Raw genomic sequence first — 22,795 nt, forward strand, 5'->3', positions numbered from 1 at the left:
TCCTGCTGACGGCCCGTGCTTTCACACTGAGGGACAGTAAGAGTTGAAAATACTCAGGGTGAGTCTTTGCAGCCTCTGCTGCGTTTGCCTTTCTCCTCTTCAGTAGCAATGTTGAAAACTAATAAAATGGTCTTGCACTAACTCATTAACTTCCCTGAACACCTGTCGACCTTCCTGTGTGTACATCTTGCTTTTCTGTGAGGTACATTGCTGAGGGGCCCAGCCTGTTTCATCCTGCTTCTCTTCCCTTCAACTCTTTCCATCTGTATTTGCCAGTCATAATGGCTCTTGGTAGGTTTTTGCCACAGAGTGTGTGTGCTCACCAGAGAGGGGCCAAGAGAGACAAAGAGAGGGAAAGTGAGTAATAAGCCTCCAGGGGAGATGGCCACACACAGTCTCTTCTTTTGCATTCTCTCAGGATCTTGGGCATGTACACATATGCACTTAGTATGACTTTCAAGCTGCCAGAGCTGGGCTCATACCATGGTTGGTCATGTGGGGATTCAGTGCCTTAACCACCATGCCACCTGCTGGTCCAATATAATATCTTTTAAATAATTGCTTGACTTGATATGAAATAAGTCCCCGACTCTGAACATATGGCTTTCAACACTGCAGGATGGCTGCCTGCCCCTGTGCAGTCCCTCGCTTGCCAGAAAAATGGCCTTTCATTCCTTGCTCCCACTAGTCCTGCCACTCGGGCCTCTGTTTTCCTGGATCATGTCAAGCCTGCTCCTGCAGGCATGGAGGTTAAGGGGCTAGATCTCACATGGCTGACTGAGTGGTTTGAGTCCTGGATCCAGCTGCTTGCACGCTCGTGTCCCTTGGCGTGTCCTTTCATGTCGTACGTGGCTAGGTCTCTTCCAGAGGCCTTCCCTGACCGCACTTCCTTCACTTCTCCTCATTCTTTTTGCCCTTTCCCTATTTTATTTTTTCTGCAGTGCTTACACCTAGCATATGTGTTTGTCTTCTCCACTTCATCTGATTTTCCTTTGCCTTCCTATTTGAAAATTTACTGTAACTTTAAATCCTCCTCCCCTGCTTTATTTTTTTTTCCTATCATTTATTATTACCCAAGTTAATTTGTGTTTTATTTATTTATCCTTTTAACCGACTATTTCCCCCTTTCAAAATGTCAGCTCCAGTGGGACTGGGATTTTTGTGTGTTTTGTTTTCTCCCTTATCTCCTGCACTGGGAACAGCGCCCTGAATGTTGTAGGCTGGCAGTTAATAATGAATGAATGAATGAATGAATGCGTCTAAAATCCACAAGGGAAAGGACTTTGTATCTTGCTTTCCAGTGTAGCTTCAGGGTTGTGCACAGTGTCTGGGAACTCATAAATATTTTTTTTGAATAAGTGAGCAACTTAGGAATCATAAAATAAATACAAAAAAGGAGGTAGAACTTGAAATATTAGAGTTCCAGCTATATAAAATTTTGGAAAGCAATAGTGAGTTATACCAACAGTTGTCCTCAAACTTACTCTAGTTCTCAATCTTTTTGGCAGAACGCTTGCTTTGGCATCTAACCAAAGTGGAATTAACCAATTCTGATTGAACCAGATTTTATGATGTGATGACTGAGAAACTTCTATAATATTTGCTACTTTTGTGATTTGTATTGTCACTCTTAAATCATAATGTGTAGTTGACATTGATGAAATGTGACCAGGTTTTATAAAGATTGAAATTACATTTTCTGTCACAGGTGACATATCTTTTTATTAGCTGTTCCTAGTTTGTCATTGTTATAAAGTGTTTACACTTTATATTCTACCTGGCTGTTTTCAAGTGACATTTTGTACAGTTTTCGTTGGCTTCCACAATTCATGGTAATAGAGTTTTCCTGTGAAGAAGATTCTTTTTTAGGTGGGCCGGCGGGTGGTGTGGAGGTTATGGTGCTAGATCTCACATGACTGACTGAGTGGTTTGAGTCCTGGATCCAGCTGCTTGAAAATCATGCTGGGTGCTTGTGCATGCATGCCCCAAATCCCAATAAAATGGAGGAGAAAGGTTGCAGTGTAGCCATCCGCCCAAGGGGGTGGACTGAGGTAGCTGCTGGGTGTTTGGGAGTGTGCATGTACATGGGATCGGTGTGGCTTGATTCAGCTGGGTACAGTTTTCTGTGTTTCCCTAAGGCTTCCCAAGAATGAAATTGTATATCAGAGAACATAAAATTCATGTTATGCTTGTTTCCTAATATAGCAGTTCACTGAGACAGATCTGCATTCTAAAACATTCTAGCAGAATGGGCTGGGCAGTGCTGTTAACTGACTACAGGTTAATTTGGCTTTAATTAGGGCATTTTTTTCTAGTGTCTTTTTTTCTTATTTGAGAATCCAATTCAGAATACCACATTGCACATAGACTTCATTTATTTATTTTTTTCTGTTTCTTTCTAGAAGGTGCTTGCACTCACCAGAGAGAGACAGAGAGACAGCAAAAGAGAGAAAGAGAAAGGACCCTCAGTGGGGCATGGTCGTGCCCAGTCCCTTTTCTTCTGTTGCTTCATCCTGTTAGGGTTTTAGGCATGGTCTCATATCTCCCTAGTGTGTTTTGTAAGCTGGTGGGACCAGGATTCAAATCGTGGTCAGCCATATGGAATTTGGCTTTCTTAGTCACTAGGCTATGAAAGTTGCTTTTTATATAGAGAATTAAGTTATTCAACATCTGCTGGTCAAGAAGCTCTTGTCACTTATGTATTTACTAGACAATGAGAACTGATACTCTATTTATACCCTTGGATTATTTCCAAAATTAATGTGAGAAAAGTGAATTATATTTACTGTGTTTTGGGACATAGCAGTGTTTAAAACATAAGTGGCAAAACTCTGTTGATGGAAATAGGTAAATAGATTATCCTGAGCACCTCATTCTTTTTTTTTTTTTTTTTTTGGGGGGGGGAAGGTTTTTGCTCACCAGAAAGAGAGAAAGACAGAAAGCAAAAAATCACCCCCCCAGGGGGGATGGCCATGCCGCAGTCGGGATCTTGGGCGCGCGCGCGCTCACACACACACACACACACACACACACACACGCCTGGTGTGAGTTTGAGCCACCGGGTCTGGCACTTGAACCGCGGTTGACTACATGGGAGTCCAGTGACATAGCTGTTTCGCCAACTGGTGGTCCCCTGAGCACCTCATTCTTACCTTTCTAGAAAAACTGTTACTCTAGTAACTTGGCAAGTCGTCTGCTTATAAATATCTAAGTTTAATTAGATGATCCGATGACTGAAAGTTTGACTGTGACAAGCATTGTGTACACAGATGGACTGTAATTGAATGGACCATGAAAATGTGTTTTTAATGTTTCCATTGCCTTTTTAAATTTGTATCTCCATTATGTGTTGACTCTGCTCTAATTATTCTCCACCTTTCGCTCCTCAGTAATTTATGTGAAGTATCATTAAGACTAAGAATGAAGAGCGGCTAAGTGAATACCTTCAGGTTAAAGTGGTTCAGATCACAGTGGGGTGCACCCTTGGCTTATGTCAGCCTATACCTGGTCCCCAATCGCAGGAACGGCTGTTTTCCTAGAGCACAAAAAGCATTTCTCCTGCCTTCATGTGGAACAACCTTGCGGAAGAGCACAATGAATCCTATGACAGACTGGCTGGGGTGGGGGTCTTCTTCCCTGGGATTTGTAGACCCGGAGCCTCTTTGTGCTCTGCCTACTTAACTGACACGCGTGTCTCTGGCGTTTTATCCCCTTGCTAGTCCTCAGTCTTTCTGCTTTCTGAGACCTTTGTCTCTTTTGTTCTCTACGCCTCACTTGATAATACAACAGAAAATCCACAGTCCCTAGGAATTTTTCTTTTCCCAGTTTTTCACTGGCATGTGTCATTGGGTAAAAAAAAGAAAAAAAAAAGGGACCAGCAGATAGCATTATGGCTATGTCGCTGGACTCCCATGTAGTTGACCGTGGTTCGAGTCCCGGACCCAGTGGCTTAAACTCACGCCGGGTGCATGTGCATGCGTGCCCAAGATCCCAAGAGGAGAATGGAGGAGAAGAGATTGCAGTGTGGCCATCCCCCTGGTGGGGGGAGGGCGGGTGATTTCTTGCTTTCTGTCTCTCTGTCTCTCTCTGTCTTTCTGGCGAGAACATGTGTCCTATAGCAAAAAAAACCTCTCCAAAAAAAAAAAAAAAAAAAAAAAGCAAAAAAAAAAAACCCCCCCAAAAAAAAAAAAAAAAAAAAAGCCTAAAAAACTTGCCTTTCTTTTTAACCACTGATAAGTCAGTGTTACCGAAACTAGGAGACCTTTTGGTGACCAAAGGAGTTTTTTCTGATTTCAGGAGTCTTGCTGCTCTGGGGCAAGTTTTTATAAAACAAGGCTATGACGTGTCTTGGAACAAAATACTCTGATGATAGCATGTGCGTGGCTGTTGAATGAATGAATGGTTGTGAAGAGATTTTGGAAATACAAGGGACTGGTGTGACAAAGTAAGTAAGAAACAGTCAAAAGGCTTATCTGGTGTACTGCGTTGCAGTGCCGGAAGGCCTGTGCGACAAATGCGAGTCTGGATGAAAACACAGCGGGCAGGCGGGCACCCGTGATTCTGAGAGGAGTGCTGGGGCGGGGGGGCGGGGGATTGTGGCATGACAAGGCCCTGTCTTTGTCAAGTGTGTTCTTATTCTCACATGTGCATGAGCACACACTTGCATGGTCTCTCTTATTAAAAAAGAATAAAGCATTCTCTTTGAAACCCGAATTTGAAAGGGGAATCTTTGACTTTTTGAGACTGCAGACATGATGAGGTACCACCATGTTCTTCTACAATTCCATTCAGAGCATATACACAGCTCGTATTTCCTGAATCATACCTTCGGCCTCATATATTTAAAACTCTGTTAAGCATCGGGACCATTAACACCATTTGGTCATGATATGTTGGGCTGTTGGAAAAGTCATGATGCAGTTTTGCATAAAAAAACGCCAAACACATCATGACTTTTCTGACACCCCCAAACTTTTTTTATTAGAGAGATTTGTGCTATAGGGCGCATGTGCTCGTCTGAGAGACAGAGAGACAGAAAGTAAGAAATCACCCCCTAGGGGCGTGGCCATGGCACAATCCTGTCTCCTCCATTCTCCTCTTGGGATTTTGGTGTGAGTTTTAAGCCACTGGGTCCGACACTCGAACCATGGTCAACTATGTGGGAGTCCAGCAACATAATCATTATGCCATCTGCTGGTCCTCAACCCAGTACTTTTTTTTTGGAGAGGTTTTTGCTATAAGGCACCTGTGCTCGCCAGAAATACAGAGAGACAGACAGAGAGACAGAAAGTGAGAAATCATCTTCCAGGCAGGATGGCCACGCCACAATCCTTTCTCCTCCATTCTCCTCTCAGGATCTTGGGCATGCACGCACATGCACCCAGCATGAGTTTAAGCCACCGTGTCCAGGACTCAAACCGCAGTTGACTACATGGGAGTCCAGTGACATAGCCATTACACTAACTGCTGGTCCCCTCAACCCAATACTTGTAATTAAAAAATAAATGTAGTTATGTTGGGGGGCCAGTAGGTGGTGTGGTGGTGAAAGTGCTAGACTTTCACATGATTGACCTCAGTTCAAGTCCTGGACCTGGTAGCTTGAAAATCACCCTGGGAACAGGTACCTGTACCCAAAATCTGAGGAGGAGAATGGAGGAGAAGGGATTGAGATGTGCCCATCTCCCCAGACGGGGGGTGATTTCTCATTTTCCCTCTGCTTCTGTTTCTCTCTGGCGAGTGTGCATGCCAAATGGCAAAAAACTTAGAACATTTTTTTTTTTTTTGGAGAGGTTTTTGCAATAGGGCACATGTTCTCGCCAGACAGACAGAGAGAGACAGACAGAAAGCGAGAAATCACCCCCCAGGGGGGAGGGCCATGCCGCAATCCCCTCTCCTCCGTTCTCCTCTCGGGGTCTTGGGCACGCACACACTCAAGCCCCATATGAGTTTCAAGCCACCGGGTCTGGGTCGCGAACCACGGTCGACTACATGGGAGTCCAGTGACATAGCCATTACGCTAACTGCTGTTCCTAAAACTTAAAACATGTTTTAATTATTGTGAAGAATACATAATGTAAAATGCACCCTTTTCATTGTTTTTAAGTGTGCATTTCAGTAGTATTAAGTAAGGTAGACTTTGCCGAACTTTTTTTATCTTTCAAAACTGGAGCTTTGCATCACTGAAGAACTCTCCATGCTCCCTCCCTTGAGCCTCCACAACCAGCATTGTGATTTCTGTCTCTGAATTTGACTAGGTGCCTCACGGAAGTGGAAAGAGAGTACTTGTCTTTTTGTGACTGATTTATTTCACATTAACATGATGTCCTCAATGCACAATACTCTTTTATTAATGAAATCGACATTATGATTAAATTAGATTTAGAGTGGCTTTCTATGGGTCATGTTTCTGTTTATGGTGCAAAACCATTTCTCAAGGGATAAGGATGAATTCTTATTTGAAGTGGGAGGTTATGTTGCTATTGTTGTGTAACTCCTTGTGGAGAACCTTCTCATCTTCTGGTGATAAACAGGGCATCTAGGTGGAAGGAAACTTCTATGTCTTATAATACTTTGTTTCATAAATCTTGGATTTGAATAATCGAACATGAAGAATTTCTCCGTTGTTATAGTGACATGCAGTTTATTCCGTAAAAGCAAAACATCAGTATGCATTTTATTAAAATTCCCTGTAAAACAAATTTGATATAGGTTAAAGTGATTTACCTTATACTTAATTTATAAATAGTGAATTTACCTTTAAGACCAGACGATATAATTCTAGCTCTTCACAACTGAAAGGTAAAGTCCATTTTCTGCTATACTTGTAGTGCTGTTTTGATAATTTACATTAGTTTGTTTTTCTGAAATGTAATTATTTGAACTATCTTTTTCCTTGAAGTCAGAATTGACTCTAGGCAGCTTTCAATTCAGAGGGTAAATTAAAATTATTATTATTATTTTTTCTCCTTGAGAAGCCACAGAGAACAGTCCCAGAATCAATTACTGTTAGCTTAGTTTTGTAATTTTATGGGTATTATGGAAGGTTATCTCCCTTAAGAAGCATATTAATTTTTTTTGCAAAGCAGATGTTGATTTTTGAATTTTAGCCCTTTTTTGTGAGTGGAACTTTTAACTAATTATGGATACATATGAAATTGATTTAAAAATTAAGGCATTCTTAAATTGCTTCATATTATTTTGTTTTGAAAAGTTTATAGAAAATATAGGAGTCATCTAAGATTCTGTGCTATTTTAAAAATATGTGGGGAATGCTTATATTCCATATAAAAGCATTATATTAGATTGATTTAGAGTGAGTGAATTATGTTAGATCGAATATATTAGATTGTGGATACAAATATGAATTTAATGTGGTCCCTGTCTGTAGATGAATTATAGTCTAGTAGGGAAGCTCTGACAGGTTAGGTGTTGATATGAGTGCCATACAATTAAAATGCAGTGTGTTATACGTTGGAGATCAGAGAAATTTCTTACTATCGCAAAGGCAGTGAATCAGTTAGATCTTGTAACAGGAAAGGTTTGGAAGTAGGTCTTAAAAGTGGAGTGTGTTTGGGGCCAGCAGGTGGTGTGGTGGTTAAAGCTCTGGACTCCTGCACGGCCCACTGCAGCTTGATTTCTGGACCTGACAGGTTGCTTTCTCATCGCCCCCCCCCCCCTGCCACTCTTGTGCCCTATAATAAATTTAAAATAAGTAAATAAATAAAATTATGTGAATTTTTTTTTTATAAGAAAAGTGGAGTGTGTTTTTGATATAGGGAAGTTTGAGTAGAAAGACTAGTTTGAACAAATACTCAACAGCGTCAGGTGGTTTTTTCATAGAGTATGAAGATGGTCCCAATTAATATGTTTAGTTCAAAATGAAGTAGTGCAGAGTATTTCTGATAAAGTGTGAATCTCTATTTATGTTTTATGTAGCCTATTCTTATTCATAAGTATTCTTTTTTCGGGACCAGCAGTTGGCATAGGCTATGTTGCTGGACTCCCATGTAGTCAACTATGGTTCGAGTCCTGGACCACGTGGCTTAAACTCACACCGGGTGCGTGTGCGTGCGTGCCCAGGATCCTGAGAGGAGAATGGAGGAGAAGGGATTGTGGTGTGGCCATTCCCCCCTGGCGGGGTGATTTCTCCCCTTTTTTTTTTTTTTTTTTTGGAGAGGTTTTATTTTCACTATAGGACACATGCACTCGCCTGAAAGACAAAGAGAGACAGCGAGACAGAAAGCGAGAAATCACCCCCCAGGGGGGATGGCCACGCCGCAATCCCTTCTCCTCTCAGGATCTTGGGCACGCATGCACATGAGCCTGGCATGAGTTTAAGCCACCAGGTCTGGGACTCGAACCACAGTCGACTACATGGGAGTCCAGCAACATAGCCATTACGCTAACTGCTGATCCCTCTCACTTTCTGTCTCTCTGTCTCTCTCTGTCTTTCTGGCGAGCGCATGTGCCCTATAACAACCCCCCCCCCAAAAAATAGCATTCTTTTTTCTTCCCTGAAATTTTTAGAAAGCAATTTTTATTGGATATTGTAGTCCTAGTATAATTTGTTGTTGTAATACAATATTGCCACCTAAACTGTAGGCTGCATATGAAATGATTATAGGAAGATTGGGGCATTGCATTTACTTTTTTTGATTCTCAAGGGAAACATGAAAGTTTTTCTTTTCCCTTAAAATTGAAAAACTGATTAGTTTCCTAATAAAATTCAGTTCCCATATGAGCTGTTTATTTCTGAGCTGCAATGAGCAAAGAACAATAAAATAGCTTTCTGTTTTGGGCTTGGAATAAATGTTTGCCTTCTGAGGTGACTGTCAGTACAGAGGAGTAGAGAGTTTACAAAATGAGATATGTCAGCAGCTCCTGACCCCAAGAGTATCCTGGTGTGTGAATCAGGAAAGAAAGGCCTACCCTCGACAGTTGTCTGGAAGCAGAGTCTGCGTCTGCTGGTAGGGAAAATTGGTTTGTGTGACCCTGGTATGGTGGGTGATTTGGGTCTCCAGTGAATTAGTTCTTGTCTTTTTACTTATCGAAAGGAAAAAGTGGGATTAGGATAATTTCTTCAATTAAGAAAGTAAAAATGAATATTAATGAAGAGCAATTTTTCTGGATCTTAGGAGTTTGTTGATTCAGATATTTGTCAGGTATCTGGTGCTCTTAAGTACTAAAGAAATGAAGGTATACTTAATGAATTCATTTCTTGTTTTATGTAACAAACATTTTATGATGGAGTATGGAATATTTGCTTTTTAGTTTACAGTCCAATTTTGTTTGACATGAACTTCTCACAGCATGTTCATGAGATAAGCAAAAAAAGAGATTATCCTATTCTTCGGGCAGAAAATTTGAGCGTCATTAGTGGAATAGGTCTTGAAATAGGACATTAATTTAACATAAATATTCATTACATTACTTTTTTTATAAATATAACTGTTTTAAATGTTTTTTTTTAATTCTGCCATTTTTTAAAAAGAATTATTTAATTTTATTTATTCATTAATTTATTTTAATTTGACCAGAGGGAGACATACAAACACACATGGGGGGGGAGATAGAAAGAGAGAGAGAGAGAGAGAGAGAGAGAGAGAGAGAGAAAGGAAAGCGAGAAAGTAAGCCACCAGGTCCAGGACTTGATCCGTGGTTGGCCATGTGGGAGGGTCCAGCACCTTAACTACCATGCCACCTGCTGGTGCCCTTGCCATTCTTCTTTTTTTAAAGAATTATTTTATTTAACTTTATTTATTTATTTAATTTTTTGACCAGAGAAGGACAGAGTGAGTGAGTGAGAGAGAGAGAAAGAGAGAGAGAGAAACAGAGAGAGAAAGATGAGAAAGCAAGCCATCAGGTCTGGGACTCAAACTGCGGTTGGCTATGTGGGAGTCCAGTGCCCTTAACCACCACCACACCACCTGCTGACCCCTTTTTCAGATGTTTTTAATGTGGCTTAATGTAGTTTAAAGTTTCTGTTTTTATTTGAAGTTAAATCTTTCAGAGGGTTGGCTGGCATGGTGATTGGGGGCTTTGGACTCCCACATGGCCAACCGTGGTTCGGGTCCTCAATCTGGTGGCGTGCTTTCTCACTTCCCCACCCCCTCTGCCCCTCTATGGTCAAATTAAAATAAATAAATAAAGTTAAGTTAAATAATTATTTTTTAAAAAAGAAATCTTTAAGGGTAACTTTTTTTTTAACTTCTGATATATTCTTTTTAAAAAAGGAGCTGTTTGTTTACTCTTATTTATTATTATTTCCTAATTTTATACGGAGCACGTCCACTCACCAGAGAAAAAGAGAGAGAAAGAAAGAGAGCTAGAGAAAGTGAGAACGCAAGCTACCAGGTCAGGGACTCAAACTGTGGTGGGCCATGTGGGAGTCCAGTGCCTTAAGGACCACACCACCTGCTGGCCTGGCTAGGGTTTTTTTTTTTTTTTTTTCCTTCTTTTTCTTTTTTATTTTTTTGAGAGGTTTTCTCTATAGGGCGCGTGTGCTCGCCAGACAGACAGAGACAGAGAGACAGAAAGCAAGAAATCACCCCCCACGGGGGATGGTCACGCCGCAATCCCTTCTCCTTGCTTCTCCTCTTGGGATCATGGGCACGCATGCACACGTGCCCAGCATGAATTCTAAGCCACCGGGTCCAGGACGCGAACCGCGGTCGACTATGTGGGAGTCCAACGACATAGCCATTATGCTAACTGCTGGTTCCCTCGATAGGGTCTTCTTAAAAGATGCTGTTACTAATAGACCCAGCCTTACCAGATGATATGAAATGTTATGCTTTTCAGAAATGAAGATTTTCTTTTATTTTTCTTTTTCTTCTAAACTTTAAAATTCCTTGACCAATAATTTCAGGACATGTGATCCTTAAGTAGATGATAACGTCTCCTGAGTGGTTGAATTGCCTCAGGAAAGGAGCCCCTATAATTCTTTTTGATCACACAATGTCTTTGCCAGTCAAGATTTCATTAATATGTATAGACTTGTCTGTAACAGCAGTTCCAGACTTTATCACTCTGTATTTAATTAACAATAAATATCCCTGTGAGACTCTTTCCTCCATTTCTGATATACACAAGCCTGTTTAAACATTGTATTTGCAGTAGGAAAAATTCTATTGAGAATCAAATTTCTATTTTATAGGCAAAACAATGCATTATTTAAAAAAATGTTTTGACCTACTGTATACCCATTTAACTTAATTTGAAAAGTTTAGACCCTATATATAAAGACTATGAACAAAAACCAGGACATATGTAAATGTTGGGGTCACACGACGCGGATTTGGCACATACCTGATGGGAGAGGTGGCAGTGTGGTATGCTGGAAAGGAGTGAAGGCGTTTTGTCTGAGACGTGGCCTTGGTCCTGACGCTTGCTAGCAGCATTACCTTTGCCCCGGCTGTGGTACTCATCAGCACTGTTATTTTAGAGAAGTCACTCAGCCTCTCTGTTATCCCAGTTGTCGAGGTTGAGGGAGCACCTTCTTGTCCTTACAGTCCTCCTGCCGTGTGAGGACGTGGTGTTCACCCCATTGGCGGCTGCACTGACCAAGCGCCATCTTGGATTGGAGACAGGGCCCTAACCAGGTACCTTGACCTTGGATGTCCCATCCTCCAGAGTGGGGAGAAATAAATTTTTATTTTGTATACATTACCCCACCTCACGCAGTGAGCTGAGACACTGTAGGGTCCACTTTGTTTTATCCTCTTCCCTTAGAGGGGGCATTATGGGCACTGCTTGGTACCCTACTGTTTCTCATTAATGGTCTGGTTTTGCTTGTTGGGTTTTTTTTTTTAGTTTTTTTTTTTTTAATTTGCTTCAAGGGGATTGTTACTGTTCTTGTTGCGCGATGTCCTGTTATATCTCAAAGCAGAAATTCTCTTTCAGTGTTTTTTTTTTTTTTCAGAATTCTTTATTTAATTTTATTTATTTTTCTGTTTTTGAAAAAATTTTATACATTTAATCACTGTGTATCATTACAACATACTATATGAATTTTTCCATCATGGATACACTGCATATTGGTCCAGTCAAAGACATGACCATAAATATTATAGTCAACAGACTTCTTCCCATTTTGGGTCCTTTGAATATTTTTTTTCTATTATTTTAAAATTTTCTATAGGGCATGTGCATGCATGAGAGAGCGGGAGCAGGGAAGAGAGGGAGAGAGAAAGTAAGAAAGTAAGTCTCCAGGTTTAGGACTTGAACCACAGTCAGTTATGTGGGAGTCCAGTGCCTTAACCACCATGTCAACCTGTCAAACCCCTCTTTTAGTGTTTTAAAGTTTTTGTGAAATAATCACAAAAACTTTATTAATTAATTTATTTCCTTTAGATCTGTTCATCCCACCAGTTGAGTTCCTATCCCAGTCATGGCATATTTTGCTGTTTTCCATAATGTATGGATTTATATACTCGTACAGTAAGAGTTCCAGCCATATATTTATACATGTGCTGTCGGGTGAGCTTCTCTGTACAGTTGACCTATTGGGTTGTTAGGAAAGCCATGATGCATTTTTGCATAGAAAAATAGAAAAATACATCATGACTTTCCTGACAACCTGATAAATGGATTTCTGAATTTGTATTGGGTTAAAGGCTTTCCCTTAAATGCAAATGGCAGAACTGATGTAGAAATGCACATATAGGGTATTTATATGATAGTGTTTATTTCTTTTAGATAATCTGAGCTTGTTTTTATCCCAAGGCCCATTTCCTTACCACTTCCTATGCTGTTACTAATTTGTGTTCTCATAATAGTGAAATATTTTAACATTGGGATAAACACTGTGTGTGTGTGTATTTTAGATTTTTTACATACGGTACTTGTGCTCACTGGAGAAAAACAGAGACAGGAAGAGGAAAAGTGAGAAATCACCCCCTGGGGGACGGCCACGCCGCAGTCCTTTCTGCCATTCTCCTCTTGGGAAGGAAGGCATGTGTGGACACATGCCAGGCATGATTTTTAAGCCACCGGGTCTGATATTCAAACTGCGGAGTTGACCATGTGTGACCCAGCACCCTAACCACCACAATACCTGCTGGCTCAAAACACAGTATAACATATGGAGTGTTGCTCGTTGGGCTGTTAGGAAAGCCAGGACACATTTTTGCATAGAAAAACAGAAAAATAAGCAATGAAGATAATTAAGCAAAACTGCAATGCCCAAGCACCAGAGTTGTTTTTCTGAGTTGCCAAGCCTGGGTTCTCTGTCAGTACACAGGTTTGAGAGGTCTGATGGGGCGAGTTCAGTCTCCTGGGCATTTGGGGGTTGTTTCTCCAGGAGACAGTCCCTTGTAGCTCATTCTTCTTGGATCCTCAGATCTCCTCTAGCTTCTTCTCAGTCATTCCTTTTTCCCTTTGAGTACTCGTAGCCTTTTGAGTCTCACCAGCTGATGTACACAGAAACTGTTTTCCAGGTCTTTCTTTTTCTATTTATGTTTCTTTAGGGCAAGAGCATTATCTTACTATTCCTTCTTAAGAAATTTAGGTGCCCAGTGACGGTGTGTGATTGAATATCTACTATGAAGTGAAGAATCTATACAGAAAGCTAAGAGGCCCATTTCCTTCACATTTTTTAGTGTTTTGTTTCTCTTCTCTGTGTGCATCTCTAGTTCCTTTGAAACTATTAGTAATAGAAATGTGTTGGAATTTTACCCCATTACCTAGACCGTTGTCTCCCCATCACAGCTTGTGGAACTGACCTCAGAGCTTCTACCTCTTCATTTCCCACGTCTTCATTTCTTCCATGGTTGCATGCCCGGCTGTAGTGTGTTTTCACTTAAACACAGGGACCTCCTGATTTAATGGTTGTAAATAGTCTTGCATTGCAGTATCTCAGTGCAAATGACCTTTGTGCTTCTTTGTTCCCAAAAGCCTGGTTACTCAGGCTAGCTGCAGTGGCGTGGTGGGAACTCGGCACTCTGCGGTGCTGGCCCCACACAGGAAGGCCCTGGGTTTGCACCCAGAGTCTCCCTGTGCTCACCAGGTGCACAAGCGCATGTCCATGTCATGCACTGGCTGAGGCTGGAGTGCGTGGCCTGAGGACCCTGTTGCGGGTGACTCTCTTTTTTTCTCTCTGTCTCTCTCACTAATGGAAGAAATAAAGTTTTAAAAAATGCTTAGGATGGGGAATGGAGTGGCCAGTGGGCTGCAGAGCAACATGCCTAAGTTTTATTGTCACTCCTGTGATCCATACCTCACCCACGATTCTCCATCCGTGAGAACACACCACAGTGGTAGGAAACACAGAAAATGTGAAGGACTTCTATGGGAATGGATGGAAGAGCAGGCTCAGAGCGATTTCTGAATTTGTATTGGGTTAAAGGCTTTCCCTTAAATGCAAATGGCAGAACTGATGTAGAAATGCACATATAGGGTATTTATATGATAGTGTTTATTTCTTTTAGATAATCTGAGCTTGTTTTTATCCCAAGGCCCATTTCCTTACCACTTCCTATGCTGTTACTAATTTGTGTTCTCATAATAGTGAAATATTTTAACATTGGGATAAACACTGTGTGTGTGTGTATTTTAGATTTTTTACATACGGTACTTGTGCTCACTGGAGAAAAACAGAGACAGGAAGAGGAAAAGTGAGAAATCACCCCCTGGGGGACGGCCACGCCGCAGTCCTTTCTGCCATTCTCCTCTTGGGAAGGAAGGCATGTGTGGACACATGCCAGGCATGATTTTTAAGCCACCGGGTCTGATATTCAAACTGCGGAGTTGACCATGTGTGACCCAGCACCCTAACCACCACAATACCTGCTGGCTCAAAACACAGTATAACATATGGAGTGTTGATCGTTGGGCTGTTAGGAAAGCCAGGACACATTTTTGCATAGAAAAACAGAAAAATAAGCAATGAAGATAATTAAGCAAAACTGCAATGCCCAAGCACCAGAGTTGTTTTTCTGAGTTGCCAAGCCTGGGTTCTCTGTCAGGACACAGGTTTGAGAGGTCTGATGGGGCGAGTTCAGTCTCCTGGGCATTTGGGGGTTGTTTCTCCAGGAGACAGTCCCTTGTAGCTCATTCTTCTTGGATCCTCAGATCTCCTCTAGCTTCTTCTCAGTCATTCCTTTTTCCCTTTGAGTACTCGTAGCCTTTTGAGTCTCACCAGCTGATGTACACAGAAACTGTTTTCCAGGTCTTTCTTTTTCTATTTATGTTTCTTTAGGGCAAGAGCATTATCTTACTATTCCTTCTTAAGAAATTTAGGTGCCCAGTGACGGTGTGTGATTGAATATCTACTATGAAGTGAAGAATCTATACAGAAAGCTAAGAGGCCCATTTCCTTCATATTTTTTAGTGTTTTGTTTCTCTTCTCTGCGTGCATCTCTAGTTCCTTTGAAACTATTAGTAATAGAAATGTGTTGGAATTTTACCCCATTACCTAGACCGTTGTCTCCCCATCACAGCCTGTGGAACTGACCTCAGAGCTTCTACCTCTTCATTTCCCACGTCTTCATTTCTTCCATGGTTGCATGCCCGGCTGTAGTGTGTTTTCACTTAAACACAGGGACCTCCTGATTTAATGGTTGTAAATAGTCTTGCATTGCAGTATCTCAGTGCAAATGACCTTTGTGCTTCTTTGTTCCCAAAAGCCTGGTTACTCAGGCTAGCTGCAGTGGCGTGGTGGGAACTCGGCACTCTGCGGTGCTGGCCCCACATAGGAAGGGCCTGGGTTTGCACCCAGAGTCTCCCTGTGCTCACCAGGTGCACAAGCGCATGTCCATGTCATGCACTGGCTGAGGCTGGAGTGCGTGGCCTGAGGACCCTGTTGCGGTTGACTCTCTTTTTTTCTCTCTGTCTCTCTCACTAATGGAAGAAATAAAGTTTTAAAAAATGCTTAGGATGGGGAATGGAGTGGCCAGTGGGCTGCAGAGCAACATGCCTAAGTTTTATTGTCACTCCTGTGATCCATACCTCACCCACGATTCTCCATCCGTGAGAACACACCACAGTGGTAGGAAACACAGAAAATGTGAAGGACTTCTATGGGAATGGATGGAAGAGCAGGCTCAGAGCCTGTCTGATAAAATAACGGCTGCATTTCAACAAGGGAAGGTACTTCCTACTCCATTCTCTGCTCCTGCTCCTGTAGGGGTGATGATCCCACCTTGCCCCAGTCTCCTGGGTCCTCCTCACCCTGTCACAGTGCCAGCACTCCATATGGGGGGCCCTCCTATGATGCCAGTTGCCCCAGTCTCCTGGGTCCTCCTCACCCTGTCACAGTGCCAGCACTCCATGGGGGGCCCTCCTATGATGCCAGTGATGGGCCCTCCTTTTCCTGGGATGACGCCAGTAGGATCTGCTCCTGGAATGAGGCCATCATGGAAGGCCACATGCCCATGATACCTGCCTGGGGCCCTGATGATGAGACCTCCTGCCTGGCCCATGATGGTGCCCTCGGCCAGGAATAACTCGGCCAGACAGATAAGGTTGGAGAGAGGCCTCTTTCTGTCAGTTTTATATCAGCTTGTTCTGCTTCACCAGGACATCACGGTGCTGTGACTCTGGGTGTTTCTAACAGCATATAGAGGAAGACTTCCTTCCCCTTCCTATTAAAACAATGAAATGTAAGAGTAGTTTTGGAGGAGAGAAGTGGAACAAAAAAGTACAGTTTTCATTTGTATTGTGAAATGTGAAAATAAAATTGTCAACTGTTTTAGTTAAAAATAAAAAATACGTAGGACATTCCATGTCTCTCGGTGCTCATACCGGCTCGTGTACAGGTAGTTACGTGCCCTGGAGAGTTTTACACTGCTGCTGATGGCGTGGGTGTGGGATAGAACTGTACAATCCAGTTGAGAAATGTTAGATAAAAAACTTCTGAAGGCCCAACTGTGGTGGTGCAAGTGGGAGGTGTCACTGGGAGGCTGCAGCTGCATGGGAGGTCTGTGCTCAGTCCCCAGACCAACCCAGATAGGCCGGAGATATCGGGTCATCAGAAAAGTCATGATGTGCTTTTCTAAGCAAAACTGTGTTATGACTTTTCTGATGACCTGGTAGCGCATACCTGTTAATCCTGGACTCGGGGAGACTAAAGCAGAGGACTACGACATGCCAGGACCTTGTCAAAAAAACATGCCGTTCTGTCCCTTCCCCTCTTCCTCTCTCATAAAAGAATAAACAGCAACACAACAGAAAAGCAAAACCAGCAACCAAAAAACCAACCTTAACAAAATCCCTCAGATATGTTATCTAAGTCTTTGGCCACAGGGAAAAGCATATTGGTTATGAGCTGTAAATATCCCTATGATTTGGGGGTATTTTAATTTTTTTTTTTACTTATTCGTTTCCCATCCATCCTTCATTCTGTCCATCCTTCTACTCATCTATCCATTAAATACTCAGTGAGGTAAAGTTACAAAAATAAGTGATGTTTCAAGTGTGCTTATTTATAGGCTAGTAAAGAACAAGACCCATAAATAATTGTAATTCAGAAAAAAATCATTGTAATTCAGTGCAGTGACAGCAGTAACAGAAATACCTGTGAATTTTAATAACATTGAAGATAGTGTGATAAGTTTGGTCTGGGAACATCACAGGCTTCATTTTTTTCCCCTAAGGATTGACACAAGACAACATTATGCATACACACGCTGGGACTCTTATTTCCTTGCTATCCATTTAGAAGAGGTTAAAGTGTTGTAATCATAATTTCTTACATTTTTATTTTTTGATATCTCATATTCCCTTTTTCCTTTCCATTGCTGTTGTACAACTTGGTTTCCAAGGCATAATTTTTGCTTTTACTGGAGGGTTTTTCATAAGTTAGAGTAGCACAATGGTTCCTTTCTTAAGGAAATTTGTTAATTACTTGGTTGAATGATAGAGATACTCAAGTGCTGGCATAAAATACTCTTATTCTGAAAGATACATATGCAAATCTTTATAGAAGCAATGAAATAAATGCCCAAAGGGTTATTTACAAACCAGTGATATTAGCTATGCAGTCTTGCTCATAAATTGACTTTGACATTTTTTATTTATTGTGCAGTAAATTTTTATACCTTTATTTAATCTTATCTTTTTAGTTCTTAAGACTTTTTATTTGAGACTTTTTACTTAACATTTCTCATTAGTCTTATCTTTTTAGTTCTTAAGACTTTTTATTTGAGGGACCAGCAAATGGCGTAATGGTTACGTCTCTGTACTCTTAGATAGTCGACCATGGTTCAAGTCCTGCATCCAGCGGCTTAAAACTCATGTAGGGTGAATGTGTGTGCGTGCATATGTATGTGTCCAAAATCCCGAGAGGAGAAGGGATTGAGGCATGGCTATCCCTCCCGGGTAGTGATTTCTTGCTTTCTGTCTCTGTCTGCCTGACGAGTGCACACGGCCTATAGCAAAAATCTCTCAGAAAAATAAGGAGTTTTTGTTTGAGAACTCTGATTTTAGAATTAGATTTTTTGTTTGTTTGTTTTCAAGAGATTTTTGCTTTAGATGCAAAAATTGCTGGAGAGACAGAGAGCGATGAGAAACCGAAAGCAAGAAATCAACCCCCCCGCCCTCGGAGGGGATGGCCATGCCGCAGTCCCTTCTCCTCCATTCTTCTCTCAGGATTTTGGGTACTCACGCACATGCACCCGGTGCAAGTTTCAAGCTGCTGGATCCAGGACTTGAACCGAGGTCCGCTATGTGCGAGTCCAGTGACATAACCATTACACCATCTGCTGGTTCCTAGAATAACATAATTATTTTTTTAGAATTATTTAATTGAAGTATATATGCCTGGTCATCACACGCGCCCTATAGCGAAAACCCCTCCAAAAAAAACAAGCAAACAAAAAAAAAAACATCTTTTTTTAAAAAATGGGAACAGCAGATGGCGTAATGGTTACATTTCTGGTCTCTCTCTCTCTATATATATATCTATAGATACTGATATATAGAGAGATATCTATATCTCTGTCTATATCTATCTGGTCAGCGAGAGAGAGACAGAAAGTGAGAAAAACAAGCCGCCAGGTCTGGGACTCAAACTGCAGTCCGCCCTGTGGGAGTCCAGTGGATGTCCCTACTGGTCATTCATTTGTTTATTCATTGGCTGGTCAGTAATAAATTATAATCTGGAATGTTTGTAGTTGAGAATTCAAAGAAATAATGTATTTATATGAATTTGGTTAAAACTATTGTTCATGTATTACTCCTCTGCACATAGTCAGAACTAGGAGTTCTGATGGAAGCAAAGGGCTGTTTACCACAAACATTATTCACTTTAGTGAAGAAATAAAATATGTATTAAAAACTAACAAGCTAGATGAGAACTCCAGGATAATGAAGAATATGCCACTTGTATGTTATCAGAAGATAAATAAGAGTAAATGCCGGGACCAGCAGTTAGCGTAATGGCTATGTCGCTGGACTCCCATGTAGTCGACCACAGTTCGAGTCCTGGACTCGGTGGCTTAAAACTCACGCCGGATGCGTGTGTGTGCATGCCCAAGATCCCAGGAGGAGAATGGAGGAGAAGGGATTGCGGTGTGGCCATCCCCCCTGGGGGTGATTTCTCGCTTTCTGTCTCTCTGTCTGTCTCTGTCTGTCTGGCGAGCGTACACACCCTATAGCAAAAACCTCTCCAAAAAAAAAGAGTAAATGCCAAATGTATTGTCCAGAGGGAGGTTTAGAACAAGAAGAAAGTAGGCTAGACTAGAATGGTTATAGAAGCATCTGGAATTTACATTGGAAAAGGTGTGATTCAGGTAGGTAGGCTACGATAGTGGCTGAGAGGACTGACTGGAACCAGATTGCTTGGGTTAAAATCACATCCGTAACATATTAGCTGTGTGACTTTGGAAAAATTACTTAATGTCTCCGTGCCTTCCTTTCTGTAAAATGGGAAAGGTACTATTTTTCTTTCAGGGCTGCCTTCTAAAGCTTTATAGAGAGTGTGTGGAATGCTCATTCAACACAAGTCTAGAGGCAGGGATATACCGGGATTTTAAAAGGAGATAATAAAAAATCAGCCGTCTTGTGGCATAGGGTTGTGTAGGCATTATTTGTGCTGTGTGTGGATGTGGTATCAAAGAAGGGGATAAAAATGTCCTTTTTCTCTCTAATCTTTTTGTTGAAAATCTGTTAGCACTACAATCTCATATAGGGTCGAGGTTTATAATGTACAATGATACGATTCATGAACATTTCGGTACATTTCAGTAGTTTTGTAGTTGATAAATTCACATGTCATATATTTTTATTTTTGTCCTGAAAGTACTCTTTCTGGTGTAATTAATAGACCACAGGAGATTTGTCAGGGTCTGGTTATCTTTAAGTATTGTGAAATAAAGGCCTCATTATTATACTCTCCATTGGTTCTGTGTCAGTCCAAGTAACAGAAAGTAGAAAGTGAAATTGTTTTTCTCTCAAATTCCTTCCCATTTGGTTGCTATGGATATGTAGTTTTTGGACATCCCTTGTATGAAAATAGTCCTCATCAAGCTTATTTGACCCTTAGGTCTCAGATCTCAGATCTTTCAGTAGCTTCTCACTTAATAAATATTCTCCCTCATGAGGTGAAATATTTGCACCCTGAACTTGCAGTTTGCTTGATTACTATAAATGAAAGTTGCATAGTTCACTGCATTCAACCAGGTTGAGCCCCCATTTTCCTTTGGTACAATATTACAAATATGAACATCATCAAAAAAATAAAAAATAAGACATACACATTTGTAAATACTTGTAATGTGTAATGTCAGATATTGATTATAAAACTTAATAACTACATACATGTTTTGTTTGTAATTTTTTTCCCCATCTTTATAAACTTATGAAGTGTCCTTAAAAAGTTAATGGAAAAAGTGTATAATGAAAAAACTTTGCCTGGATTACATTTTTTTTTTTGGCACCAAAATTAACTTTTGCTTTATTCCATTTTTTCATATCTGCTTTCACAAGTCTCCTTGCTATAGGCCATTGTTTTGATGATGCTTTTTTTCCCTTGAGGCAAGCATAGATATCGTTCATTATTCTGAGGACCTTTCGTGTCTCCTGTTCACAACTGGGGTCTTCTGTCCAAGAAGCCAGTAGCAGTGGTGGTGGTGGTAATGGAGGAGGCCAATCTTCACACTTGAGATTGCTCACCTGCTGTCATCCCTTGTTTGGTTGATAGAACGGCTTTTGTTAGTTGTTAAACGAACTTTTCTAGAAGTTCTTCATTGCTTTTCCTTTGGAATTTGTGGCTTTCCCGTAAACTTGAATCATTTTCCAAACTAGTTCTCTGATGTAGTCCAATTGTCTGCTTGAATTTAAGAACTTACTTTTGAACTTGATTTTAAGTATTTGGGAGTAAGACAATGCCTTTTGGAAATTGTTGTTTCTTTCTACCTCATACGTCAGCACATCACGTTTTCTCCTGTGAATCACATTGGCCAGTGCCATTTTACTCAGGATGATGCGAGTGAGGTTTATCCTAACACGTGCTTTTAAATATAACCATTGATAAAATCATTAATATGGTGTTACTGTTTATCATAAAGTAGATCTTGAAATGTCAATCAGAGTCCGATGTATCCGGTACTCACTATTGGTAAAAACCTTGTAGGTGTTAATTATAATAATACTTTTTATGATGGTTACTATTTTTTGAACATTTACTTGATACCAAGTATGGTTCTGAAAGCTTTATATGAACTAACTAATTTGATCCTCTTCAGATTCACATGAGGGAAGTACAGTTTCTTTTCTCCACGTTACTCGTGAGGAAATTGAAGCTCAGGCAGGTTGAACGACTTCACCAAGGTTACACAAGTAGGCAAAATAACATTTCTAACATGGAGGTAAGACTTCCGACAGCACACCCTTAATTATTATGGACTGGAATTCAGAAAAAAATCTGCCTGGGACCAACAGCTAGTGAGTGTAATGGCTATGTCACTGGACTCCCATGTAGTCGTCCGTGGTTCAAGTCCCGGACCCGGTGGCTTAAACTCACGCCGGGTGCATGTGCCCGCATGCCCAAGATCTCCAGAGGAAAATGGAGGAGAAGGGATTGCAGCATGGCAATCCCCCTGGGGGGAATTTCGTGCTTTCTGCCTCTTTTTCTCGCTCTGTCTCTCTGGCGAGTGCACGTGCCCTGTATTGAAAACCTCTCCAGAAAAAAAAAAATTTGCTTTAGTCTCATTTTCATTTGGGTAGTTAATATTATGGTATTTATCAAGTAGATGAGGCGTCCCTGTTCCAGAGATAAAGTTGGTAGAAGAAGTACAGTTTTCATTCTTGCCTCTTTCACACATTGCTAGCATCTGAGAATACTGGTGAGATTCAAAATTATTATTAGTTTCTGCTCTGTTTTTTAAGTTTATTAATGAAATTGAATCCCATTTGCCCCATTATTCAGAAGAGAACTCTGAATAATGCTTTTGTAGGCCATTTCACCTTGGAATGAGTGATAACTAGCTGTTTGGTTGGTTTCCCGTTGAGTTTCAGATCAATTGAACTTGTTCAATGATGCTAACCACAGTGTAGTTAGTTACACATGTAGGCTGAAATTATTATTTTTTTGTCTTTTGTTTATCAGAACATTTTCTTCTGTGCTAAATAATAGAAATAAATATAACTCCACGTCTTAAAGCCAATGCATAATAGGTAGCAATTAGTAGAATGTATTGTCTACTTAGCCTTTTTTTCCTGAGGCATAGAATATGAATAAAAGAACTTTTTGGAAGTTTATTCTTAATAAGATCTCTTTGAAACGAAACATTTATATTTAGTGTGAGAAATAATTGGAAAGAGAATTGTTACATATAATAGAACTTGTTATATTCATTCC

The 22,795-nt window shown here is 40.9% G+C and overlaps 2 protein-coding genes across 4 annotated transcripts in view; both read left to right on the forward strand.

Moving 5' to 3' along the window:
* The window catches only part of NBAS (NBAS subunit of NRZ tethering complex), a 423,746-nt gene that overhangs the window by 157,221 nt on the left and 243,730 nt on the right, over positions 1–22,795 (forward strand). The gene's annotated exons all lie outside the window — the stretch shown is intronic.
* LOC102483137 (U1 small nuclear ribonucleoprotein C-like) lies at positions 15,910–16,374 on the forward strand. The gene is made up of 2 exons (XM_014589641.1): positions 15,910–16,182; positions 16,255–16,374. Exons 1-2 carry the CDS (start codon positions 15,910–15,912, stop codon positions 16,372–16,374), a joined length of 393 nt encoding a protein of 130 aa, XP_014445127.1.

This window comes from Tupaia chinensis, unplaced genomic scaffold (assembly GCF_000334495.1).
Source record: "Tupaia chinensis unplaced genomic scaffold, TupChi_1.0 Scaffold000045_1, whole genome shotgun sequence".
Classification (NCBI taxonomy): domain Eukaryota; kingdom Metazoa; phylum Chordata; class Mammalia; order Scandentia; family Tupaiidae; genus Tupaia; species Tupaia belangeri.